The sequence below is a fragment of the Mustela erminea genome, chromosome X, assembly GCF_009829155.1.
Source record: "Mustela erminea isolate mMusErm1 chromosome X, mMusErm1.Pri, whole genome shotgun sequence".
In the NCBI taxonomy this organism is placed as follows: Eukaryota; Metazoa; Chordata; class Mammalia; order Carnivora; family Mustelidae; genus Mustela; species Mustela erminea.
This window is the reverse complement of record NC_045635.1, coordinates 58,207,518-58,235,504: the sequence shown is the minus strand read 5'-3', so window position 1 is coordinate 58,235,504 and position 27,987 is coordinate 58,207,518. Positions and strand designations below refer to the sequence as shown.

The 27,987-nt window shown below is 46.6% G+C and overlaps 1 protein-coding gene across 1 annotated transcript in view; it reads right to left on the bottom strand.

The window, feature by feature from the left end:
• The window catches only part of IGBP1 (immunoglobulin binding protein 1), a 29,080-nt gene extending 21,889 nt beyond the window's left edge, over nt 1-7,191 (bottom strand). The window contains exons 1-2 of the mRNA XM_032330392.1: nt 6,841-7,191; nt 6,182-6,475 (exon numbers count right to left, since the gene is read on the bottom strand). Of these exons, the coding sequence (XP_032186283.1) occupies nt 6,182-6,475; nt 6,841-7,031 (485 nt within the window). The 5' untranslated portion in view covers nt 7,032-7,191. The remainder of the gene's footprint in view (nt 1-6,181; nt 6,476-6,840) is intronic.
• Between the last annotated feature and the right edge of the window lie 20,796 nt (nt 7,192-27,987).

Here is a 27,987-nt window from a genome sequence, read left to right as displayed (position 1 = left end):
AGCCAACTATATAAACCAATTAATAACAAAATCAAAGAAACACATCAACAATAATACAATAATATTAGGGGACTTTAACACTCCCCTCGCTGAAATGGACAGATCATCCAAGCAAAAGATCAACAAGGAAATAAAGGCCTTAAATGACACACTGGACCAGATGGACATCACAGATATATTCAGAACATTTCATCCCAAAGCAACAGAATACACATTCTTCTCTGGTGCACATGGAACATACTCCAGAATAGATCACATCCTGGGTCCTAAATCAGGACTCAACCAGTATCAAAAGATTGGGATCATTCCCTGCATATTTTCAGACCACAATGCTCTGAAGCTAGAACTCAACCACAAGAGGAAATTTGGAAAAAACCCAAATACATGGAGACTAAACAGCATCCTTCTAAAGAATGAATGGGTCCACCAGGAAATTAAAGAAGAATTGAAAAAATTCATGGAAACAAATGATAATGAAAACACAACGGTTCAAAATCTGTGGGACACAGCAAAGGCAGTCCTGAGAGGAAAATATATAGCGATACAAGCCTTTCTCAAGAAACAAGAAAGGTCTCAAGTATACAACCTAACCCTACACCTAAAGGAGCTGGAGAAAGAACAAGAAAAAACCCCTAAACCCAGCAGGAGAAGAGAAATAATAAAGATCAGAGCAGAAATAAATGAAATAGAAACAGAAAAACCAACAGAACATATCAATGAAACTAGGAGCTGGTTTTCTGAAAGAATTAGTAAGATTGATAAACCCCTGGCCAGACTATCAAAAAGAAAAGAGAAAGGACCCAAATAAATAAAATCACGAATGAAAGAGGAGAGATCACAACTAACACCAAAGAAATACAAACAATTATAAGAACATACTATCAGCAACTGTACACAAACAAATTTGACAATCTGGAAGAAATGGATGCATTTCTAGAGACATATAAACTACCACAACTGAACCAGGAAGAAATAGAAAACCTGAACAGACCCATAGCCAGTAAGGAGATTGAAACAGTCATCAAAAATCTCCAAGCAAAAGCCCAGGGCCAGACAGCTTCCCAGGGGAATTTTAACCAAATGTTTAAAGAAGAACTAATTCCTATTCTCCTGAAACTGTTCCAAAAAATAGAAATGGAAGGAAAACTTCCAAACTCATTTTATGAGGCCAGCATCACCTTGATCCCAAAACCAGACAAGGATCCCATCAAAAAAGAGAACTATAGACCAATATCCTTGATGAACACAGATGCAAAAATTCTCACCAAAATACTAGCCAATAGGATCCAACAGTACATTAAAAGGATTATTCACCATGACCAAGTGGGATTACAGGGCTGCAAGGTTGGTTCAACATCCACAAATCAATGTGATACAATACGTTAATAAAAGAAAGAACAATAAACCTGGCGATTCACAGACCTGTACCCCTGGGGATAAAAATATATGTTTATAAAAAAAAATTAAAAAGAAAAAGAACAAGAACCATATGATACTCTCAATAGATGCTGAAAAAGCATTTGACAAAGTACAGCATCCCTTCCTGATCAAAACTCTTCAAAGTATAGGGACAGAGGGCACATACCTCAATATTATCAAAGCCATCTATGAAAAGCCCACCGCAAATATCATTCTCAATGGAGAAAAACTGAAAGCTTTTCCGCTAAGGTCAGGAACACGGCAGGGATGTCCATTATCACCACTGCTATTCAACACAGAAGTCCTAGCCTCAGCAATCAGACAACAAAAGGAAATTAAAGGCATCCAAATCGGCAAAGAAAAAGTCAAACTATCACTCTTTGCAGATGATATGATACTATATGTGGAAAACACAAAAGACTCCACTCCAAATCTGCTAGAACTTATACAGGAATTCAGTAAAGTGTCAGGATATAAAGTCAATGCACAGAAATCAGTTGCATTTCTCTACACCAACAAGAAGACAGAAGAAAGAGAAATTAAGGAGTCAATCCCATTTACAATTGCACCCAAAACTCTAAGATACCTAGGAATAAACCTAATCAAAGAGGCTAAGAATCTATACTCAGAAAACTATAAAGTCCTCATGAAAGAAATTGAGGAAGACACAAAGAAATAGAAAAATGTTCCATGCTCCTGGATTGGAAGAACAAATATTGTGAAAATGTCTATGCTACCTAAAGCAATCTACATATATATTTTTAGTATATGTGCTGCCGAAGCGAGCATGCAATCTACATATATAATGCAATTCCTATCAAAATACCATCCATTTTTTTCAAAGAAATGTAACAAATAACCCTAAAATTTATATGGAACCAGAAAAGACCTCGAATAGCCAAAGGAGTATCGAAAAAGAAAGCCAAAGTTGGTGGCATCACAATTCTGGACTTCAAACTCTATTACAAAGCTGTCATAATCATGACAGCATGTTACTGGCACAAAAACAGACACATAGATCAATGGAACAGAATAGAGAGCCCAGAAATAGACCCTCAACTCAATGGTCAACTCATCTTTGACAAAGCAGGAAAGCATGCCCAATGGAATAAAGACAGCCTCTTCAATAAATGGTATTGGGAAAATTGGATAGCCACATGCAGAAAAATGAAATTGGACCATTTCCTTACACCACACATGAAAATAGACTCAAAATGGATAAAGGACTTCAATGTGAGAAAGGAATCCATCAAAATCCTTGAGGAGAACACAGGCAGCAACCTCTTCGACCTCAGCCGCAGCAACATCTTCCTAGGAACATCGCCAAAGGCAAGGGAAGCAAGGACAAAAATGAACTATTGGGATTTCATCAAGATCAAAAGCTTTTGCACAGCAAAGGAAACAGTTAACAAAACCAAAAGACAGCTGACAGAATGGGAGAAGATATTTGCAAACGACATATCAGATAAAGGGCTACTGTTCAAAATCTATAAAGAAGTTATCAAACTCAACACCCAAAGAACAAATAATCCAATCAAGAAATGGGCAGAAGACATGAACAGACATTTCTGCAAAGAAGACATCCAGATGGCTAACAGACACATGAAAAAGTGCTCCACATCACTCGGCATCAGGGAAATACAAATCAAAACTACAATGAGATATCACCTCACACCACTCAGAATGGCTAAAATTAACAAGTCAGGAAATGACAGATGCTGGTGAGGATGTGGAGAAAGGGGAACCCTCCTACACTGTTGGTGGGAATGCATGCTGGTGCAACCACTCTGCAAAACAGCTTGGAGGTTCCTCAAAATGTTGAAAATAGAAATATCCTACGACCCAGCAATTGCACTACTGGGTATCTACCCTAAAGACACAAACGCAGTGATCCGAAGGGGCACGTGCACCCGAATGTTTATATAGCAGCAATGTCTACAATAGCTAAACTATGGAAAGAACCTAGATGTCCATCAACAGATGAATGGATCAAGAAGATGTGGTATACATACACAATGGAATACTATGCAGCCATCAAAAGAAATGAAGTCTTCCCATTTGTGACGATGTGGATGGAACTAGAGGGTATCATGCTTAGTGAAATAAGTCAATCGGAGAAAGACAACTATCATATGATCTCCCTGATATGAGGAAATGGAGATGCAACATGGGGGTTAAGGGGGTAGGAGAAGAATAAATGAAACAAGATGGGATCGGGAGGGAGACAAACCATAAGAAACTCTTAATCTCACAAAACAAACTGAGGGTTGCTGGGGGGAGGGGGTTTGGGAGGGGGGTCGGGTTATGGACATTGGGGAGGGTATGTCCTATGGTGAGTGCTGTGAAGTGTGTAAACCTGGCAATTCACAGACCTGTACCCCTGGGGATAAAAATACATATGTTTATAAAAATTTTAAAAAAATAATTAGGGTGAACAACAACAAAAAAAAGATGGGATGCTGAATTCCACATCCTATCAGTCTATCCCAGTTCCTCCAAAATTACTCACTGTTGCAAACCCTGAACCATACTTCATTATTCCTTCATAGGCCATACAACCTAAAATTCCATGATTATTTATTAGTGCATTGTCTGACTCCTCTACCAAAATAAAAGCTTGATGAGGGCATGGATTTCATCTGATTCTCCATGACTTAGAACAGTTCCTGGCCCACTAGAAAGGCTCAAAACATATATGTCAAGTGAATGGATCAAGTATCGGCTCTGTAGTCTTTAGCCCAGACCTCTCCTCTGAGCCACACACTACCAGATATCTCTACTTGGATGACTCCTACACACCTTAAATGCAGCACAGCTCAGTACTGAATTCCTATGCTTTCCCACCCCGATTTGTTCTTCCTCCTCTATTCTCTATCTTAGTGAGTTACATAAGCCATGCACCTATGACAGAAACATGGACCTCTTCCTTGTTGCCTCCATCTACGCCACTTCCCAAAACTAACAGATCGCCAGGTTTTCTGCAGCTTCAATCCTTCTAAATAAATATATCCCCCTCATCTCTTCTGCCACTGCCGTAGTGAGACCTTGTCACTTGTGACCTAACTCTGTCCCACTGCTTCCTAACCGCTGCCCGTGTGTATTGCTCAAAATGCAAAGACAACCACTCAACTCTTTAAAAATCCCCAAAACCAAAAGCCTCCAGTGGATCCCAGTCATGAACCAAAGTTTAGGTTCTTCAGTATGGCCTGCTAGTAGGTGACAGTCACAGAATATTAACTATGTGCCAGATGCTGTGCTGTTTTCTGGGCTTTTATTAGTTACATTTCTTGATCCTACAAGATGGGACCCTTGTGACTTGCACATGATTTCATCCGTGAGGAATTCTGAGGCTCAGATGGGCTAGATAAGTTGCCCAAAGTCTGGTGGCTTATAAGTAAAGCTGGGTCTCAGACCCAGGCCTCTGACTCCACAACCTGTACTCAGCTACAAAGACAGAACAACAGCCAACTTTGAGTACTCACTGCACCTGCCATGGTGCTAAGGGCTTTTTATGTATTTCTCTTTTAAACTTCCAAACTACTTTAGGAAGAAAGACCTATTATTATTATCCCATTTTATAGCTCGGGAAATGAAGGCCACCAAGAGATGAAGCACCTTACCCAATGTTAGTCTGATCAAATGGTGGAACTGGGATTCAGATTCCTTCCCAAGTTCTTAGCAGCAGGGCTGTTCCTTCACCTTCCTCGCATCCCAAGCTCTCCCTGGTCTGGACCCCACAATATTCTTCAGCATCCTTCCTTCCTCTTCTCTACCACCCCACTTTATGTTCTAGCATCATCTGATTGCTTACAGTTGTTCCCCACCCACACATCCGCACCCCAGCACTGCGCTCTTTGATGCCCGGTGGCTTTACTAATATCTGCTGGCTAATGCCCTCCTTTTCTCTTCCTCTAGGTAGTATTCTTACCCCTCCTTAAACAACTCATCACAGGAGTCACCTCTGCCAGGGAGGCTTCTCTCTGCTGCTCCCTTTTTGGTTAGGTTCCCCTCCTGTCTGCTCTCACAGTACCTGTGCATTTCTCTATCACATCATTTTATACTGCTACTTTGCTTCAATACCTCTCCAGACTATATAGCCCTGCAAGGTAGAGACGTCCACCCACACTCATCTGAACACCCGTACTCGCTTTGTATCTCCAGTGCCTAGAGTAGCTCCTAGACACTGTAAACACTCATTTAATGTTTTTTTTTAAGACTGAGAGTAAGCGGGCACCTGTGTGGCTCAGTGGGTTAAGCCTCTGCCTTCGGCTCAGGTCATGTTCTTGGGGTCCTGGGATCAAGCCCCACATTGGGCTCTCTGATCAGCAGGGAGGCTGCTTCCCCGCCACCCCCCATCGCCTGCCTCTCTGTTTACTTGTGATCTATGTCAAAAAAATAAATAAATCTAAAAAAAAAAAAAGACTGAGAGTAAGCAACCTGTTCAAGGGCACATGAGGAAGCTATGCTAGGACTAAGATTAGTTCAGGATATTACACACCTGATCCATTACTCTGTTTGAACAGAACTTCTCACTCAGTGGATTATACATGGATTATAACTACAGGCCCTTCAGAGATATCTACCCCCCTGGTGGCAGGGCCTGGTGGTTAGGTATGAGCACCTCATCAAAAGCAGAGGCCTAATGCTCAGTAGAAACCAAACGAGAGACACCACTGTTCCCCTCCCCGCCACCCCCAAAACATGCACCCCCCGCAACAGCAGGGCCAATGGGCAGTCCTCAAGAGCATAGCTATTGACCCACCTCTCTATTTTAGCCTGTCTCTGCGATGCCATAGCAGCGAGGCTAGGATAGGCCATGGAGGAACTAGCAGTGCCATTATCAGTTGAGTTGTTCTTGGTTTTGGGCAGCTCAAACTCTGCCACATGATAGTACTGGCACTGAATTAAGTAGTTTAAAAAGTGTTCTCGAGCCCACTGCAAATGATCTAGACGCTTGCTGGGGTTGACTTGTTTCATGGTGAGCGCTCCTTGAAATGCTGGCACCATCAGGTACTTCAGGTCGGTGGAAGCAATCTCTTCCAAATCTTCGTTTCGGCTGGAAAGAGCAAAGAGGAGGCTGTGAAGCCTGGACGGCCATTCACACTGTGACCCTTGCTTCCCGCGGGGACAGGAAGGCTGCGGTGGGTGTGTGGAGGGAGAAGGCAGGGGGAGTGAAAGTGGCTGACCGCTCACACCCAAGGCCTGTGCAAACAGCCAACCCTAGGGAGCAGAGTCGTGGGATATCAACTGTCTGGAAGACAGGTGGAGAATGTAAACAATGTACATCAGATCGCGAAGGGAGGTAGGAATAAAAGGTTCCCAGGCCTTTTTAAAGGGTCTCCTCCACCCAGGCTCCATGACTCCACCCTTGGTAACCATTATTACCTCCATTCTCAACCGTTATTACCCTGTCCCCCATACCTGAACAAGTCGAGCTGCGATAACATTTCGGAAGCCTTCTTAAGGAGGTCTAGTCCCTTGAACACCTTTTCCTGGATCACTCGCGAACCGGTGGGTTCAGTCGCTACTTCCACTTCGTCTAGAAGCTGCTTGCTGGTTTCGAACAGCTCGGGGAGCCGCGGCAGCAGCAGCTCGTCTTCGGCTGTTGCCATCTTGGGGGAGGGAGGAACGCGAAAGACCTCACTTCCGGGGTCAAAGGGAAACTTGGCAAAGAAGAACTCTGCGAGCAGGCACGAAACCGGAAGGAGCGCCGCATTGGTCCAGTCGTTCTATAGTTACCAAAGCTTTAGAGGACTTCCGGAAGCCGCTGGTCGCCGACCCTGGCAACCGTTTCCATGGACTCATCTTTGCGGGCTGCTGCCTATCGCAAGTTTTAGGCATCTGCTGAAAGCAAGCAAGCAATCACAGCCTTTCGTGCTGATTTACGGGTCACTCCTCGTCGCCGACGCCGGCCTGGGAAGTTCCACTGGCTCTGAGCTTAGCGCCCGGGCGGGACAAAGTTGAATTCAGAGCGGGAGCGGGCGCGCTGCGGGAGCCGGCCGGGTGCGCGCCTGACTTCGCTATGCGCTTCCTCGGTGGAGGGGCCGGGGCAGCCAGCAGCCCCAACCACCGGGCCGCGCCGGGGGGTTCGGTCATCGCCGCGCGCCAGTGCGAAGTGCCAGTGGCGCCCCCATCCGGCTTCCATGCGTCTAGCCGCTAGAGCCCCGGGCTCCTCCCAGCCAATTCCCGCCCGCCCTCTTCCCCTCCACGTCATCCCTCCTACACACACGCACTCACAACCTGTACACCTACTTCCTTTTGCCCCCGCTCCTACACACCCCCACCACCACGCACCCACCCCTCCTTCAGACACCCCTGTGGCCCGCTACCACCCACCCACCCACACGCACTCACACACACACACACACACACACACGCATCCCTCACAATTCTACTCACTCCCTAGCCAGCTTCCTCTCGAAGGTACCTTCCTTGAACTCCCTCCCCCGCCAAGCCACGGAAAACTTTCACTTTTGGGGACTGTCTGGCAGAGCACCTATGACAGTGTATCACAGCTAGGGATATACCAAGCTATCTCCCTTACCTGAATGGGTCTGATTAATTTTTACACCTCTCCCCCTCGCTCAGTGCCTGGGTCCTATCTAGTGCTCAGTGTCCCAAGAATGGAAAAATAAATGATCGGTTGGGAAGCAGCCCAGACATACAGGACTTGCGCCGGTGGTAGGGTTCCCTCTAGCCACATGGGGTTACTGAGCCCCTGAATGTAGCCATTTTGAGGTGAGATGGGCTGTAGATGTGAAATACAGACCCAATTTCGAACACAGGACGGAAAAAGAATATAAACTATCAGTTTTTACACCGATGTGTTAAAGTCCTAATATTTTGCATATGTTGGGGTAAAGATATTATTAAGATTGATTTCGCTTGTGTCTTTTCACTTTTTTTTTTTTTTTAAACGCGTGCACTAGGAAACTTAAAATTACATATGGGGTTCACATTACATTTCTACCGGACAGCGCTGACATAAAAATTTAATTCCAGGACTTCGACAGAAGGGGTGCCATTGCTTTGAACGAATCAACAGAAATATACACTGATTAAGTTCCAACACACCCCAAGCTGTCCTGGAGGAAGTTAGGTAGAGCAGAACGCACACCGTCTAACCTGGAAAAATCAGCTTTTAAACTACGTGTATTTTAAACTACGTATATTTGAGAAGGAAAAAAATTCACGTAAGAACAACTAGAGGGCAATATAGGATAGTATAGAACCAAGGGATCTGTTGTCTTGCATAGGCTGTGGGAAAACTAAGCAATAAGTCATTCCATGCGAAGAGTACTTCAGAAAGCTTCTTAGACATGATATGCAGTCAGAATTTCAAAGCTAGAAGGGAACCTCAAAAAGCAGAGGAAAAAACTGAGACCGAAGCTTAAGTGACTTGCTCAACTAGTTGTGATAAAGCCAGTGACTTCTAAGTTCAGTTGTTTTAAGCCACCAATCTTAGACTGAGTAGGATTTGAAAAGATGGAGAGGACCTTTTAAGTGGGATGCAGTGAAGCCCCAAGCTAAAACAGTCCTTTGCTGGAGGGAGAGGAGAGTAGGGCGTAAGTGTAGGTTGGCAAAGCTTCCTAGGTGATTGTAATAAACCTCTCCTGGCAAGCCCCCAGCTTTAGAAGCTGAGGAAGAAAGGTGGCTCTGACGAATTACCTATTTGATTTGTCTGGCATCTCTAATTTAGTAAACTGAACTTCCAGGGTCAGCCTCAGCCAGGAATACAAAGAAGTACTTGTTGGGGAGACTTGAAAACTCAGTAATTATGAGACTAGGGGCGCCTGGGTGGCTCAGTGGGTTAAGCCTCTGACTTAGGCTTGGGTCCTGATGCTCGAGTCCCAGGATCAAGCCCCATGTCTGGCTCCCTGCTCAGCGGGGAGGCTGCTTCTGTCCCTCCCTCCCCTTGCTCCTTCTCTCTCTCTCTCATTCTCTCTCTAATAAAGAAAATCTTTAAAAGATTTGTGAGACTAAAGATAATCGTTTTCTATGTATTTGCTGTTGTCTAAGGAAAAAAAAAAACACATATGCAGAATTTGAATTTGCTCCTAAACGTCGTATGCCCTTTTCCTATGGCTTTCAAAAAGACAGTCTTTATGGGAGTTGCCAACTGCCTTCAGAGTACATATTGCAATTGTCATGTTAGGTAGTGTATCACATCCTATTTTGAGATGACAGCAGCTTAAAAAGTGGTTAGGAAAAAAGTAATAATGAGTTGCTTCCTGTGTTTCTGTGTGTAAACACTTTATCACATTAAAAAACCCTAGTTTAAGGGAGCCAGAAGGAGGGCCCTTGAAAGTCATGTAAACATAATGGTACTTAAACTTTCTGTAACAGCAGAACTTGTTTCCCAAACCAGATTTGAGACAGGTCCATAATTTCTTTTCATTTATTATTTTAAAAATTTCATTTTTTATTTGATAAGGAGTGACTGCGAGAGAGGGAACACAAGCAGGGGAAGTGGGAGAGGAAGAAGCAGACTCCCTGCCCAGCAGGGAGCCTGATGTGGAGCTAGATCCCACGACCCTGGGATCATGACTTGAGCGGAAGGTAGACACCTGATGACTGAGCCACCCAGGCGCCTCAGGCCCATAATTTCTAAAACAGCTGCTGTGTTTTGAAGTGGATGCACAGAGGCCTTCCAACTCAGCCTGTGGCCCACCTTTCCCCCAACCTGCTCAGTGGCACCAACGTACCTCTGAGGGACTGGAGGGGCTCTAAATAACACAGTAGAAAGAACACTAATCTAACACGCATCCCGCCCCCAGCAGATGAAGAAACTGAGACAGAAGTTAGGTAACCTGCCCAAGGTCACACAGCTAAGACACTTCACTAAGCAATAGCATATAGGGTGAGTTGGGACTTGGAGAAACTGGAGTCCAGGCGAATCGTAGAAAGCATTTTAAGTAACCTATCCATGACTGGAGAAACGAGATGACTTAACAAGTATTCTCTGATGTGACTCCCTGATAGACATGATGGATGTTCATTTGTCATGTTTGGATCTTAACACAGATTTGTTATCTTGAAAAACCAATTGTGTGATTCATGAGGGAAACATTAAAGAGAGTTTTTCCTGCCTGTCTGAATTGATGTGCTTGCCAGCTTATACCTTCTTTAGTCTGCTTCAACGAATCAGTCGCTGTTTTGTCCAAAGCAAGTAATACTCTACAGATATTGGTACCAGAAATGCCAGCGACAACACAAAATGAGATCGACTTGTGTTAGAGAGTAGAGCCAAGTTGGTGTAACTTGCAAAAATTATTTGTAGAATCATTACTTTATCCTTAGCAATCAAACTATCTTCACTGTGTATTTTTTTAAATTTTATTTTATTGTTTTTTAGAAGATTTTGTTTATTTATTTGACATAGAGAAACACAGTGAGAGAGGCAACACAAGCAGGGAGAGTGGGAGAAGGAGAAGCAGGCTTCCCACCGAGTAGGGAACCCCATGCGGGGCTCAACCCCAGGACCCTGGGATCAGGACCTGAGCTGAAGGCAGACTCTTAACAACTGAGCCACCCAGATGCCCCACGTATTGTTTTTCTTTTAATGTCATCTCTATGCCCAACATCAGGCTCGAACTCATGACCTCTACCAACTGAGCCAGCTAGGTGCCCCTCCACCGAGTATTTTTGAGATATGAATTTGTCTACCTAGTGGCAAGAAGTTTATTAAGCCATGAAAGGAGAAACTCCAATACAATGAAGATTGCATTAAGTGGAAGCTCTCAATTCCTACTTCCAGATCGAAATGCTAGGAATATGGTTCAGTAGGTAAAAATTCTCTGTAGACTGGGATTTGAGTCCTGCCTCTGCTACTGAGTAGCTTTGTAACCTTGCAGAAGCCCCCTTCCTTCACTTCCCACATTCCTTGTATGCTACAGTGAATTCAAAGGACAAGAAACAGGGTTTGAGCCCTTAAAGGGCCCTAGTTCAAAGAAAGAGACCTGTAAATCATGATTTGGTAAGAATGGAGGGAATAACTTTGGCCCTAAGGGGGGCATTCCCTTTGTTGAGGGAGCAAAAGGCAAGCTTAGGGCAAAGCACAAGTTGACATCCCACAAACCGCCCCCCTCCTGGGTGGGATATGTGTGACATTCCTTGGGCACTTCTGGCCACCCTAAAACTAAGGGAAAGGAAAAACAAATGGTTAAACTGATAAAGATCACAGTCCCGCAAGATACGAGTCTCCATCAATTTGTTGTCTTAGTGATATACAAGGAAAAAGCATTCTTACCAATAACCTTACATTCAGAGACCCATAACTCAATTTGTGGAGCCCTGACATCACCCTCCCCTCCTTGAGTGATGTGGGAAACAAAGGCAGAAGGGAAAGTAAACAAAATTACATTGCTTTATGACCTGCAGCCCAATGACAAATACTTGAGATAGAAAGTCCTTTTGGAAACCTTCTTTTTTCCTTACCTCCTCCAACTCTCACGTATATAATCCGGCCGCCCCTCACACTTGTAATGGAGCTTTCTGCCCAGGGTCCTGACCCTACGCTCTAATACAATCACCTTTTTGCACCAAAGATGGCTCAAGAATCCTGTCTTGGCCATTGGCGGTAGACTCCAATGCTACTTAATACCACATCACGTTCAAGGTCAGACTCTACCTGACTTACAAGATCCTTTCTGATCTGATGCTGACATCCTTTCCAGTCTCTTCCTCCATGGACCCTAAGCTGACCTTCGTGCATGGATGTGGGCTGTGCCTTCTGCCTGGAACGTCCCTCTCTCCCTTGTCTGCTTGGCAAATTTCTATTCATTACTCATGTACTTAGCTCAAGGATCCTTTCTTTCAGGAAGCATCTCCTGATCTTTTGCCTGTCGGTGAATCTCTTATAGCGCTTTGTTCATCTCCCTATGATAGTATGGGGCGATGGTTTTCTCTACCCACAGCTGTCTCTCACTAGACTGAGAGCTCCTTGAGACCAGGGAGAGCATTTTTCTCGTCTTTGTTTACCTCACTATAGCACTTCACACCTGTTTTTTTTTGGGGGGGGGGACTTAATGTTAAAAGAATCGTGTTCCATAATAATAATACCTAACCTTCTCTGAGGGCTCACTTCTGCCACGTGACCATGCAAAGTGCTTTATGGGCATTTTCTCAGCCAATCCTCGCAACTTCCAGAAGACACAGATATTGTTACAGCCTTGTTTGACAGAAGAGGAAACTGCAGCTCAGAGAAGCTAAAGTAACTGGGCTGATAGTGTTTGCTTATGCTAGGATTTGAACCCAACTCACTGAATTTAGATCCGATTCCCGAGCTCTGGCTACCACTGCAGAAGAGGAGGGGTGTTACAGACCAGGTGAAGAACAAAAAAGGACATGAACATGCGAAAGGTCTGTGTTCAAAGTAAAAGGAAGGGGCACCTGGGTGGCTCAGTGAGTTAAGCCTTCGGCTCAGGTCATGATGTCAAGGTCCTGGGATCAAGCCCCACATCGGGCTCTCTGCTCAGTGGGGAGCCTGCTTCCCCTTCTCTCTCTGTTTGCCTCTCTGCCTGCTTTCTCCCTGTCAAATAAATAAATAAATAAATAAATAAATAAATAAAAAAGTAAAAGGAAGTAAGATTGAATCAGTAGGTTGGTCCACGTTACGGAGAAGGTATTATAGTGAGCCACGAGAGTGTAGGTCTGGATAAACAATAGGGAGGCAACTGGTTCTGTGAAATATTTTTTGAGGACATCTGATGTGCCAGCCATGGTGCTAGCTGCTGGGATAGAAACATGCGTAGTCTTTGCTCCTGAGGGTCTAACAGCTAAGGTGAAGGAGAGAGAGAGAACAAACGACTTCAGTGTAATGTGGTAAGTGCTGTTACAAGTGGCCCTTGGAGGGTATGATGAAAACATCTAGGAAGGAAGCCTAGCCAGGGGGTTCGTAGAAGGATTCTCAAAGGAGATGATACCAAAACTGAGTCTTAAGTGGTACCATTTTGACATGACTGGAACTTACAGTCAAAAGCAACCACAGGTAGGTAGGTGACTCGTTCATTCACCGGGTGTTTACCGAGCACATGCTCTATCCAAGCCACTGTTCTAAGGTACTGGAAGGAACAAGACAACAAGACCCCTGCACTCGTGGATCACCAAATGCAATCAGGGGCTACTGCATGCCCACTTGTTTAACACTTATTTCCCAAGAACTAAGATAGGCAGTGTCTTAACTGAGCCCAATGGTGGCTCAGAGAGGGACTATAGTATAGAGAGTTGTCCAGCCTTTCCCAGAGTCTGGAAGCACATGGGTGATGTGAGGGACGAATTTAGATGGTACCTGGAAGAACCCGGAAAACACTTCAATAGCTCTAAGTGAACCGCTAGGAGCCCTCTAGCATCAGAGAAAGCTTCACTTCCCGCCGTTCCCTAGGTGACTCCACTCCTCCCCCATCTGTCGCCATGGAGATGAGAGGCTTCCTTTCTCCAATTCCACTAGGTCTGCCCCTGAGTGAGCCTCAGAAAGCCCCCTCCCCATCTCCGTGGAAAGAACTCCATGCTCCCCAACCTTTCTTCCAAATCACATCCTGCTTCTCGCGCTGTCACCATAGAAACAAAAAGTCTCGTCCCCCTTCCCCAGTCATCTCCATGGTGACCCTCAAGCCTTCACCCCCAGCATAGTACCAGGATCAATCTCTACTAGAGGTCTAGAATTCAGGGAAGGCTGGAAGGAAGGCGAGGGTGACTCCTTGCTGTGGCTGCAGCCTTTGTCTCAGTCTCTCCTGGCTTGGAAGGCATGCTGACCCCTCTCTCAAAAAAGGGGGTAAGGCAGCTACAGTTTATAGGGTACCAATTATGTGCCAGGCACTGGGCTAGGTACTCGAGCTCATAACCAGCTATTTTACAGAGCTTCAGGAAGAGAAGCTCACAGAGATGAAGGCACTTGGCCTTTTACCCCCAGCGAGCCCCTTTTTGTCCTCACTGAAACTGAGGGACCGAAAGGGATTTTTACTTCCACCATTCTCCTTTGCTACATGGCCTCAGACAAGTAGCTTCCGGTCTCCTAGCCTCATTTTTCCCATCTGTAAAATAAGAATGTTGGACTCATTGTCATCTTGACTATCCCTCTTATTAATGTTAGATCATAATAGCTCTGATCTTCTCATTGATTTTTCAGGAGTGAATGCTGGCAAATCTTATAAGGTGTTCTTGTTTTTTTTTTAATATTTAAAAATTTTTAAAAAAGATTTTATTTATTTATTGGACAGACAGAGATCACAAGTAGGCAGAGAGGCAGACAGAGAGAGAGAGAGAAGAGGAAGCAGGCTCCCCACTGAGCAGAGAGCCTGACATGGGGCTTGATGCCAGGACCCTGGGATCATGACCCGAGCGGAAGGCAGAGGCTTTAACACCACTGAACCACCCACTGAGCACCCCTAAAATTTTTTATTTTTTAAAGTTAACATATAATGTATTGTTTCCGGGGAATGGGTCATTCTTGTTGTTTTTAAACTGGCATGGTGGAGGTCCCTGAACTCTTTTGATCCAACACTCCAAGGTTTTGTTTAGAATCTCTGAAGGTCTCTTTTAGGGTTTTTTTTGTTTGTTTCGAAATTTCCATTTTGAAGTAGTTCACAGGAAGTTGCAGGGAGGTCTTGGGCAACCTTCACCCCACTTCTGCCAATGTTGGCATCTTGTATAACTGTAGTCCGGTATCAGACCTAGTCAGCAGACATAGAGACAGCCCACAGAGCTCATGCAAATTTCTTCAGTTTTGTATGCACTAATGGGGCGTGAGTGCCTAGTTTTGTGTAGTTTTGTCCCATGTGGAGGTTCATGTAGCAAGCCTCAGTCAAGGCACAGAACTGTTCCATCATTGCAGGGAGTCCTCGTGTTTCCCTCTTAGAACCACACTTACCTCCTTCCCTCCCCTCATCTCTAACCCCTGACAGCCATCTGTATCTGTTGTCCATCTCTAGAATTGTGTCACTTCCAGAATGTGATACAAATGGAATCATAGAGTACACAGTCTTTCGGAAGAGGCTCCCCCCTCCACTCAGCATAATTCCCTGGAGATTCCTCCAGGTTTTTGTCTGTTCATTCCTTTTCATTGCTGAGTAGTATTCCATGGGTTTGTTTAAACATTTACCTGATGAAGGACATCTTGGTTGTTTCCGGTTTGGGACTCTTCTAAACAAAGCTGCTGTGAATGTTGTTGGGGTCTTTCACAGAGCAGACAGTTTGAATTTTGACAAGGCCCAATCTATCAATTTTTCTTTTTATGAATTGTACTTCTGGGGTCAAGCCTAAAAAGTCTTCGCCTAGCCCCAGGTCCCAAAGATGTTCTCCTATTTTTTTTTTTTTCCTGAGAGTGTTATAATCTTACATTTTACATTTCAGTCATGCTCTTTATATTTGAAGTCGTCCGTAAGTGATATATTTTGAGTTCCATTTTGTAGAAAGAGGATGTTTAGGTTAAAGGTTTTGTTTTGTTTTGCATTTTGTTTTTTGGTTTTTGTTTTGTTTTATTTTTGCCTATGGTTGTCCAATTGCTCTAACACCCTTCATTGGAAAGACTTTCCTTCCTCTACTGGACTGCTTTTATACCCCTGTCCAAACTCACTTGGGCAGATTTGTATGGGGCTATTTCTGGGATCACTCCTCTTCTGGTCTCTGTGTAGATCCTAGTAGCACTGCAAAGCACAGGCTTTTTTTTTTTTAAGATTTTATTTATTTATTTGACAGAGAGAGAGAGATTGAGAAAGATCAGGGGGGATCAGCAGGCAGAGGGAGAGGGAGAAAGAGGCTCCCGACTGAGCAGGGAGCCCGATGTGGGACTCGATCCCAAGACCCAGGATCATGACCTGAGCCGAAGGCAGAGCCACCCAGGCACCCCAAAGCACAGAGTTTTGAGACAGAATGCCCAGCGCCACTTGCTAGCTCAGGTGATCCTGAGCAAGCTACTCTCGGAATGGCTTCCCATCTCACTCAGTCTACAAAACAGGCCTTCAGAGCCCCCCATGACCTAATCCCTGCCTACCTTTCTGTGCTTATCTCCTATTACTCCTCCCTATATGCACTCTGCTTCAGCCACACTGCTCTCCTGACTGCTTTTCAAACATGTCACTTATGCTCCTACCTTAGGGTCCTTCCTGGGCTGTTTCCTTATCCTAAAATCCTCTTCCCACAGATATCCCCATGGCTAAGTCTCTCACCTCCTTTGGGTCTTTTCTCAAATTTTGCCTTCCCGGTGAGGCTTTATTTAAAATGGCAGGGGCACCTGGGTGGCCCAGTCGTTAGGCGTCTGCCTTCAGCTCGGGTCGTGATCCCGATGTCCTGGGATAGGGCCCCTGGTTGGGCTCCCTACTCGATGGGGAGTCTGCTTCTCCCTCTCCCTCTGTTACCCTCTGGTTCCTCTCTCTCTGTATATGTCAAATAAATAAATAAATAAATAAATAAATAAATAAATAAATAAAATCTTAAAAAAAAATAAATAAAATGGCAAAGGCTCTACCTCTCCCCTTTCACTGCTTTCCCTCCACAGCATTCGCAGCGGTCTAACGTACCATGTCATCTACTTCTTTGATTTTTATCTGTCTCCCACCACTAGAACAGGAGCTCAATGACAGCAGGAATTTTTGTTTTGTTCACTGCTGTATTCCCAGTGCCTCGACTGTGCCTGGTGTGATACACCTTTGTTGAATGAAGAAATGAGTGGAAAGATGGATGGATGAATGAGGGATTGAATGAAGGCTGTGAACCAGGGCCCAGCTCCCTTGAGCCACCTCTCAGCCCCTTGGCTTGTGCCAAGGCAGGACCCTAGCCCGATCCACGTGCCTCTTTCAGGCTGACCACCAGGTGGCAGTTGGAGCCTGAACTCGGGCCTCATTTGCCCTTCCCGATCACTTCCACCTGCCACCTGCCAGTCTTGCCCAGGACTGTTTGACCTTCTCTGTCTAGGCATGGCCAGGGGATATTGTGTGGGCTTTTTAAGTAAGCAGTGTCAGTACCCGAAGATGTACATCTTTTTTTCTTGGAAAGGAACTACTTTCTGGGACACCTGGGTGGCTCAGTCTGTAGGTGTCTGACTTTTGATTTTGGCTCAGGTGATGATCTCAAGGGTGTGAGATCTGGGCATGGAGACTGCCTAGGATTCTCGCTCTCTCTTTCTCTGCCCCACATAAAAAAAAGATACTGGTTTCTTTCCTGTCTCACTCTGCTCTCTGTTTCAGGTGGAAGAAGTCACAGATTCTGGCCATTAGGCTGTCCCACGGTCACTTCTGTAGCCACTGGGACAGCAGGGCACATGGACCTAAACGAATTTCCTTTGTTTCTGCCCAGCCTCAGCAAGCCTCTCCTACTACACCCCTTGAAGGGGTAAAGACAAGATACTTTAGTGAGAGGGTTAAGCCTTTTGAGCCAGGCTGGGTTTAGATTTCCACTGCGCTGCTTCTTAATCCTATATCTTGGGTGATGTTGGGTAACTGACCTAGATTCCTCAAGCCTTAGTTTTCTTAACTGTAAAATGGGGACACTAATAGTAGTGTGAAGATTCAATGGGATAATGTATGTACAATGTTAGCAGAGTGCCTGATATAGAATAAAACTCAAGAGGAAAAAAATCAGGGGCTGTGGTGGGGATAAGCAAGACCAGACATGGTAAGAAATGGCCAGGGATTATGAGGAGGGGGCCACCTAAGTGACTAGGAGTCTGAAAACAAAAAAAGGTACAATGTTAAGGAAGGTTTCAAAAGAGAGTTCACTTTTCAGCTGCACCTTACAGAAAAGTCAAAGTGGAAAGAGCATTCCAAGAAGAAAGAACGGCATGAGAAAACAGAGAGAGGTGTGAAACAGCACGGGGATATTCCTGTAACTGTAAATAGTTAAGTATGACTGAAATGTTATGTTTATTTTATTTTTTTGAAGATTTTTTATTTATTTACTTGAGAGAGCGAGAGAGATCACAGAGGGAGAGGGAGCCCCCCACCTCTCCTCCTGTAGCCTCTCTTTCCTCACCTCTGCACCCCAGCCTGAGGTCCTGTCCATCCTACCCTACCCAATCCCTGGGTCTCCCTCAAATCTCCTTCTCTCAGACAGTGTCAGGCCAGGGTGGGGACAGGGTTGGGGCCAAGCCGCATAGCTGCCCCCTCCCCTCTCCTCCCCTTTTTGTATAATTTAATAAAGAAATGGTCACGCTTCTGTTTAAAAAAAAAAGAAAACAAACAGAGGGAGAGGTAGAGGGAGAAGCAGACTCGCCGCCAAGCAGGGAGCCCGATGTGGGACTTGATCTCAGGATCCCAGGATCATGACCTGAGCCAAAGGTAGACGCTTAACCAAATGAGCTACCCAGGTGCCCCTGAAATGCGTGTTTCTTGTCAGGGAGTAGCAAGAAATAAGGACAGATAAGGAGGAGTCAGATCACAAAGGCCCTCACACGCCAGGCAAAGGAGGTTGCCCTTGATCTCCTGCGCCATGGGGAGTCATCAAAGAGCTTAAAGCAAGGAAGCAGATGGCTATAATTGTGGGCTTGGGGGTCCACTGGATGGGCAGGTGAGAGATGAGATGGGCTTCAACCAGAGAAGCTGTAGTGGAGCTGGAGACCAAGGGAATAAAGTCCAGGGATTTGTTTTCGGAGGAAGAAAATCGGCAACCAAGTTTTTCTAAGAGTTTGCCTGAAAAGGGAAGGAGAGTCAGAGTCAGAGAAGGAAGTCATAGTACAGTTTTGGGGTTTCAATACAGGTGACATCTGAGGCTCTTTTAGCCCCCACAGGGCTTGGCACTAATGAATTGGGTGGAGGACACCCAGCACAGATACCTGCCAAGCAGTAGGGACCTAAGCCAGATCCAACCTGGCTACCGTCCTCAGACTCTCCTCTCATCTCTGAGCCAGAATCCACGATACAGGGGCTGAGAGTCTGGCCAGTTTACCCAGAACTTAGATTTCTCTTCCACTGAAGGGGATGACCCCATGGAACTGAGGAAAATGGAGGCCAATCAGGAAAGGGATCCCATGTTGTTCATTTCCTGGCACCACAAGATGTTCAAAAAACCTGGCACCTCTCTTCTATTTCCTTTTCGCTTTTGAAGGCCTTAGTTCCCATCCCCAACTTCTCTGCCTTGTTTCTCCCAGGGACAGCTGTGGGTTCTTGCTTCTCTCATCCTGTATCAGTACTTCCCGACTGGCAGGGGCCTATTTAATAAGTACCCATGGTCCAGCCAAGCTCACGGTTTGGAGGAAAACTGAAGGAGTCCAATAGCAAGGCCCAAGTAGAACTTAGCCTGCTCCTGGCCTTGCTGTCTTTGGAAGCCTGTGCATAGCAGCCCCAAGGCCGATAACTTCCCCATTCTGGGAACTTTTGCCTTTCTGGCCCAGTTTGGGCTGAAAATATGGGAGTCTGTCGTGGCTAAGAAAGGGACAAAAGAATAGCTAGAGATGTGTACTTGTGTTAAGTGCTTTATAGATGGAATTGCATTTTATCTCCAAGTAAGTCTACGAGAGAGCTATTAGTATCCTGATTTTACAGATGAGGAAACTGAGACTCAGGGAGACTACAGATTTTGCCCAAGATTATTAAGCTGGTTAATGGTAAAGTCGAGAATTGAACTCATTTGTTTTCCCCTCAAAACTCATTTTTACCTGGTAATATATTTGAGGGGCCGGGCAGGCACTGGGGAGGTGTTGGGAGGGTGGGGAAAGAACCTCCCAGCTTGACCCTTATCCCACGAAAAGGGGCTAGAATTCTCCTGTCCTGGGTGGGTACCCCATCTCTAGGAAAGAGTGGCAAGGGGTAGGCAGTGTCTCCCCACAGGAGTCCAGAAATGGATACACTGTTGCCTCTCTCCTTTCTTTACCATCCTCCCCCTCTGGTACCCCCCAACCTCCCACCCCCCGTGAGCTCCTGGCGCAGGGGCTGAGAGGGCCCACTCAGGTGTGCTGTTCCTTTAGATGAGCCTCTTCCTCTCGCGGAGCTTTCTGTTGTTCCAGCTATAAAACGAGAGTGCTGTCAGAGAGAAATGGTCTCTCAGGTCTCTTCCAGCTCTAACACTCAAGGACTACATTGATTGTATTGTACTGTGGGATCCCCTGATTCATCCGCGGCTAGAAACAAATTTCCTGTTGCCATAGAGAACAAGGGCCTTTTGAACTCGAAAGAGAGACACTCAAGGAGGCAAGATAAATAGCGGAAAGGGCACGGGCTCTCAGTCAGTCAGACTTGGGTTAAAATCCCGTACACTGGGAAGGTCACTTTGCTTCTCTGAGTGTCTTTCATCATCTAGAAAGCAGGAACAGCTACCCCTACTTCTCGGAGTGAGGTCATGTATGTGACAGAGCCACGGAGGTGCTCAATGGGGTACAGCTCTTGCTCCCCAACTCCACCTCACTCTCTAGCTCACAGGACCCTCTTTTCTCTCCGCCACCCATTGATGGCCAGGCCTTGTTTCCTGCTGGGCTTCCTCAGCTTCCAGACTTTTCTGGCAGGGCTCCCATGGAGTGTGGAACAACTCAACCTCTCTCACAACCTTCTGAAAGCCCTAGGGGTTGGGGATGGTGCAACTGAGGCCAGGCCAAGGCTCAAACTTTCAGAACAACCAGCTGGAGGTTCTGGCCTCAGAGGTCCTTCACTGGCTCTCATCAGTCTGGCTCCCCCATCCTGGCGTCCAGCTTCCTGGACCTGTAACTCTCTGACTCACGACAAAGTGTTCTGGTTCTTGGGTCACCTTCCAGTTCTGGACCTCTCGACCAACTGCTTCAAAATGACATGACTGCTTATGAGGTGGCCCCATTCCATTCATTCGAGAGCCTGAATTTCTCAGACAAACACACGAGTTGCCTGGCCCAGGCCACCTTCTGCTGTTGGACTTCCCCCTGAGCAACAACTACCTTCTGAAAACGTGCTGGCTTGCTCCTGCTGCAGGAGCTCACTTTGGCTGGGAGTTCTCATCACTGCCTTTATGCCTCCCAAGCCTGTGGCAGCTCCCCTTGAACCCCAGGGGCCTGCTGTTACCCACAGCCCAAGATGGGGACAGGACATACCAGCTTCAGGAATTAGACCCGCGTCATCGCTGCCCGAGTTATGGTCCAGTCCTCCCTACTCCATACCCTCTCCTCTATCTTAACCTCTCTGACAACCGCTTGGCCTTTCTAGAATCAAATCCCCTGTCCCCAGCTTAAGGAGGTTGCCAGGTGGCACCAAGAGATGACCAGGGGAGAATCTGAGAATGGCCAACCCAAGCGGCATCATCTTGGCACATCTCGCTTGACCAAAGTAAGCAGAAGTACTTGAACATTTTCTTGGTAAGCTTCCTGCCCTTCGGCACCTCAGCTTGGCCTAGAACTATTTCCAAGATGTGACAACCCTCTGTCATGACACCCCCAGTTCCGAGGCTGGTCCTTATCCCTCTACCGTCCTCCTGTCCTCAGCATCTCTGGGTGATTCAGTGTTTGCTCAGCTGGTTCTCTGAGATTACGCCCAAGCTGTAAGCTGTGGACTTAAGGGACCGGGAGTTGTACCTGTGTTGGAGGCATAGTACCATAGAGGGGAGAGCCCCTCAAAAAGCACTCCCCTCCAGCCCTCTGGGGAAGATTTCCTAGAGAAGTGTTTGGGCCTCTAGAGGAGGTCCTCTATGGTCAGAAGTCTGCTCCTACCACCCTATGTTCCCTGGATCTCTCCAGCAATGCAGGGCTGACCTTAAGCCCAGGGACATTTTAGGGCCTGCGGTTCTCCTTGGGGAATTTTTTTCTGTAGGGCAAAGAACCGAGAAGCTCCCAGGCATGGCCTCCTTGCCTGAGCCAGGGGCTCAGTCTTTTGGCTTCTCCGACCACAAACTGATCAGCTCTCCCAAGGGCCTTGGTGGCTCTTCCTTGGCCAGTCTGGATTGTCACCACCATAGGCTGCACCCCTAAAAGGGGTGACTCCAAGGGTCTGAGCCCCCAAAAAGCTTAGACCAGTGTGTGGTCATTTGTATTGATCTCCCCCACTGCGGGATGCTTTGCTTAGAGCAGGCATGAGGTGCCCTTGGCAAGAAGAGGGCTCTTGGGCCAGACTAACTGGTGCCCATAGTTGACCTCTGTATAAGGCGTGAGGGCCTGTGGGCTCCATGGACCTGGTGGCTGGTGGCGACTGGCCTGTTCGCCCTCCGCTGTGCTTTGAGGCTCCTGAGAAAGAGCCATTGTTGGACTGTTGGTATGGAGTTCAAGAGCAGCGATGTCAGCCCAGGGCCTGATTGGGAAGCTAGTGGAGGGGAAGGGAAGATTGTGGGTGGGATTCTTTTGCAAGGCATGGCCCCAGACGCCTTGGGGGCAGACAAGAGAAGATGATGAGGAAATACAGGAAGGAGGATGAGCACATGCAGGCTGTAAGCCCTCCCTGGGCACAGAAGTGGACGCATGGTGGCTAGCGTGTGGATCCCAGGAGGGCTTTACTGAGGTCATGTTTAGGTCTTTAAGCCAGTGTGTGGCCAGAAAATGAGACGTGCAGTCTGTGAGAACAAGAGACCTTAAGGCACACCTATCCCTCCCCTCCACCTGAATGTACACAACAGCCTCCGTTTAGACATCTCCCTCCTTTTCCAGGAAGCCTGTTCTGACTTCTAAGACAGGTTTTTTTTTTTCCCCCTTGTATGGAGTCTGGATTGGCTTCCACTCTTGGGTTCCAGCTCTGCCCTCTGGGGCCACCTACAAAATATATTTATTCTCTCTGGCTCTGACAGAGTCTGAAGACAAGAGACCCACGGTTCCTTGAATCCTCTCTTCTCCAGACTAGACAGCCCTAGCTCTTTGAATCAATCCTTATGGTACTAAAATTTCACCAAATGTGTCTCTGTGTCTCAGTTTGCTCATCTGTTAAATGGGGCCAAAACCAGGTAAAGACATGCAAAAAGCTTAGACCAGCATGTGGCATATTGTAAGCACTAGTAAATGTGGCTTGTTGCTATTAAACTTGTATTTCCGGGGGCACCTGGGTGGCTCAGTGGGTTAAGCCTCTGCCTTCAGCTCAGGTCATGATCTCAGGGTCCTGGGATCAAGTCCCACATTGGGCTCTCTGCTCAGTGGGGAGCCTGCTTCCTCCTCTCCCTCTGCCGCTCCCCCTACTTGTGCTCTCTCCTTCTCTCACTCTCTGTCAAATAAATAAATTCTTAAGAAAAAGAAAAACTTGTATTTCTACCTGCCATTTGTAATGACGTGGATGGAACTAGATCGTATTATGCTAAGTGAAGTCAGTCAGTCAGAGAAAGACAAATATCATATAATCTCACTCATATGTGGAACTTAAGAAAGAAAACAGATGAACCTATGGCAAGTGGAGGAAGGGAGAGAGGGAATGAAGTCGGAAGAGAGCCTTAACAATAGAACAAACTGAGGGTTGGTGGAGGGAGGTGGGTGGGGGCTGGGCTAGATAGGTGAAGGGTAGTAAGGAGGGTGCTTTTTGGGCTGAGCTTTGGGCACTGTAGGTAAGTGATGAGTCACTGAATTCTACTCCAGAAACCAATGTTACACTGGATGTTGAGTAAAATTTAAATTAAAAAAATTTTTTTAAACTTGTACTTCCAGTCTTTGATGTCAAAAGACTGGGCCTTATTAATCTTTGTATGCCTGGTGCTTTGTCCAGTGTTGGGCACATAGTAGGCATTTAATTTATGTTGGCAGTGAGACAGTGACATGGTCTCTAGTCCTCGTCTCTACTGTCCCTGTCCCCTCTACTCTCTCTCTCCTAAACATATTCTAGTTTGTAACCCTTAATGTAGGAAACCTAGAACTGAATACTGTCTAACCATTTCAGATTCAAGTAAATCACAGGTGTAAAATCTCAGGATCCTAGAATCTTACGTCAGGGACAGACCTTAAAAGTCATTTATCTAGGGCACCTGGGTGGCTCAGTCAGTTAAGCGTCTGCCTTCAGCTCAGGTTATGATCCCAGGGTCTTGGGGTCGATTCCCGAATTGGGTTCCTTGCTCAGTGGGGAGTCTGCTTCTCCCTCTGCCCCTTCCCCTGCTCATGCTTGTGTTCTCTCCCTCTCTCTCCCTCTCTCTTGCAAAAATAAATAAAATCTTTTTTAAAAAGTTATTTTTCTACTCCATGGAGTCCACCTTCATCCCCCAACTCTTCCATCTGATGCTACAGGCCCCAGCAAGTTGTCATCCATCTCCTGAATATCCAAGCGAGCCAGGATCTGGGAGGACAGCAGTTCCTCTTGGGGGGCGGGAGCCCTGTGACCTCAATACACACCAGAAGAAGAGTTAAGGGGCTTGGTTTAGCCAACAAATGGCGCCTGGTTGGCTTAGTTGGCTAAGCGACTGCCTTCGATTCAGGTCATGATCCTGGTGTCCTGGGATCGAGTCCCGCATCAGGCTCCATGCTCAGCAGGGAGTCTGCTTTTCCCTCTGACCCTCTTCCCCACCCCCCATTCTCTCTCTCTCTCAAATAAATAAATAAAATCTTGAAGAAAGAAATGCTAGTATCTTGACTGAGGCAGACATCTGTGCTCTGGGCCACTTCCTTTTCCCTTGATTTCTAAGTGAAATTACCTTTTATTTCTATTTTTTAAAAGATTGTATTTATTTGACAGAGAGAAGAGAGAGAGCGAACATGTGCACACAAGCAAGGGGAGCAGCAGAGGGAGAGGGAGAAGCAGGCTCTCTACTGAATAGGTAGCTCGGTGCAGAGCTCAATCCCAGGACCCCGAGATCATGACCCAGGCTGAAGGCAGACACTTAACTGACGGAGCCACCCAGGTGCCCCTGAAATTCCCTTTTTAAATGTGTGTGTCACAGGGACAAAATGGACATTTCTGGGCAAGCAGAGTGAACAGTGATGAGAGGAGAGAGCGAAGATTGGGGAGTGGGAGTGGCGGAGAGGGGGAGAGAGAAGAGAGACAGAAAGTGATGGAGAGAAACCAAAAGAGACACATGTACACACACAGAAACAGAGAGAGCAGGAGAAGGGAAAGACACAGACACACAGACACACACACACACACACACACACACACAGAAGGGAGAAAAAGACAGAGACACACACACAGATAGAAAGAGTAAGTGAGAGAAAAAGAGAGACATCTAACCCAGCAAGAGTAAGTGAGCATGAGATTCAGGCTGTCTGTGCGTGGAATCTGGAACACTTTCCCACCCAAATGATGGCCTTGAAGCCCTCTGGGAAAACACAATTGGCTACGTAGACTTTCCAACAAGAAAAACCCCAAAGGCCAGTCAGTTCATGGACCAGATAACCAGCAAGATTCTTGAGTCCTTCCTATCAGCTTCTCCCTGAATGTGGTTCCCTCGGGTCCTGGTTGATAGACTGGGCATCAGAGAGGGCAGCCAGACAGCCCTTTCTGCAGCTACAGGCAGGTGATCTCCAGAGATGCTGGCCTGCAAAAAGTATGCCAGTTTCCCAGACCAGAGTGATGCTCTGGCATTCAGACCCACAGACAAAAATCCCCTGTGCCTGAAGTTTGGGGGAGCTTGGACTCCCCACCACATATTATCCCTACAACAACCCGGTTTGGCCTATGGCAGCCTATGGCTCCCCGAGCTTTTATTCTGGAACAACCCATATGAAACACCCGGGCGAGGGCGGGCCGGGGATGAGCCACACATGAAAGGAATTCAAGGCCAGACTTCTGCTCACATCGGGGTACCAGAAAGCAACAGCCAAAGGGCCATTGAGGCATGAAAGGCATGTGATAAACCGAGTGAATGGGTAAGCAAGGCAGAATGAACAGTCAACAAACACATCAACCTTAGGTACAAGAATATGGACAAATGCATACCTGACCCTAGAGTGGGAGCAGGAGACCAGGCAGGGCCGAGCCAGCAAATTGGCCACCCTTCTAGCTAATCAGGAAAGGCTCTCTGGATGAGGTGGAATTTCAGATTGCTGAGCGTGTCTGTCCTCTCTGTAATGTGATTAAAATTGGTTTCGAAATTTGTGCTATATTTCAAGTGAGTGCTGTGCTTAAAATGTAATTGCATTTGGCCGCGTATTTGACATTCTTGAAATTAGAGCAGCTTGCATGCAATAAGGAAATTTGTCTCGAATGGAATTTGAGGTTTAAGCCAACGCATAGAAGAGCAGTTGCAATCCGAGCCTCTCTCTCGGATGGAGGGTTCCTTCAGGGCTGGCTCTCACTTGGCACTTCCCTGTTCATTCTGGGACTCTTCTTTGGCACTCAGCAGCAGGGCAGCTTCAGGACCCCTGACTTCAGAAACCACATTTCTCCTGGCAGGCGGAATCTGAGCTATCGTGACTCCCTGATCTAGGCCTCTCTTACACATCTAGCAGCCTCAGACTGTACTGCAGCCTGGGGCCATCAGGGACTCCATCTTTTCCACCCAGGACTAAAGACCTTCTTCTGGGAAACACACGGATCTGGTTCTGTTTTCACCCTGCTTCGCTCTTCTTTGTCAGAACCCAAGGGGCTATTGGGATTGCTGGCTGAGTCTCTCTCCCCTGTTGTGGAGGCTGAACGGTGGCTGCTCAAGATTCTGTCACCGCCTCAGTAGGGACTGTGGAGAGGAAGGAGAGCAAAAGAGGGAAGAAAAAGAGGTGTCACCTCTCAGAGGGTTCCCAAACCCCTTTCATACTAGACTCTGGCTGGTCAGCTGTGCCCTGGTCATTGGGGGCTGTAGAGTAACAATCTGCCTGTGGGACTGTAGACTCCTAAGGCCGAGAGGGACTGCAGTCAGTCAATAAATATCGGAGCACATACCATGAGCTAGGCACTGTGCCAGGTGCTGAGGTTATAGAGCTGAACAAAATAGGCTTTGGACCTCCCTCAGGAGCTTCCAGTGCAGTGGGGGTGGGGGCAGGTAACAGTCTTGATACAGAAATGCACAATCATGTCATTACTTGTAGGTGCAAAGTGTTCAGGCAAAGTACAGGTACTTGGCCTAGTTCAGTAGTCTGGAAGGCTTCCCTGCCTTCCCTGCCTTCCCTGCCTTTCCTGTTCCTATTTAAGATCAAGGCCAGTAGGAGGAGAAGTCAGCTGGGAGAAAAAGGGGGGCGGTAGGGATTTGTGAGGGCTCACCGCAGGAGGGAGCAAAGTTCAACTCATTCCTGGGACTGACTATGTTCTCCTAGAAAAAGTGCATCTCAGGCCAGCTGTCTTGCAAATGACTGCATTTAGTCACAAGACCCAGCTGTGGCAAGCCTGGTGTAGACATGATCATCAGCCCCCTTCCCCAGGCCCAAGCAAACCCACGGCCCAGGAGCATCAGCTATGTATTTCATGGACAAGTACACGAATCAGCCTAGCAGGAGGGCTGAGAGCAGCTTTTCTCAATATTTTTCTAGTCTTGCTTTCCTTTCTTTGGGCATGGCATCTAGAAGCCTCCAGGTTGTCACCACTCCGAGGGATAGGGCTGGCCTTTGTGTATCTCAACTTCCTTAGTGAACCTATTCCGCCAAGTCAAGGCTGTGTCAGGTGTTTTACAAGTACCTCATTAAATCCTCACAGTATGCTTAAGAGGTCAGTACCTTTTTGGTTTTGTGGATGAGGAAACCGAGGCACAGAGCAGGGAAGTAACTTGCTGGAGGTCACAGGGCTAGAAAGTGGGGGAGCAGGAAGTCCGGCCCAATGGCTTTGACTCTCAGGACAAAGATTTTCCTGCAGTTCAACA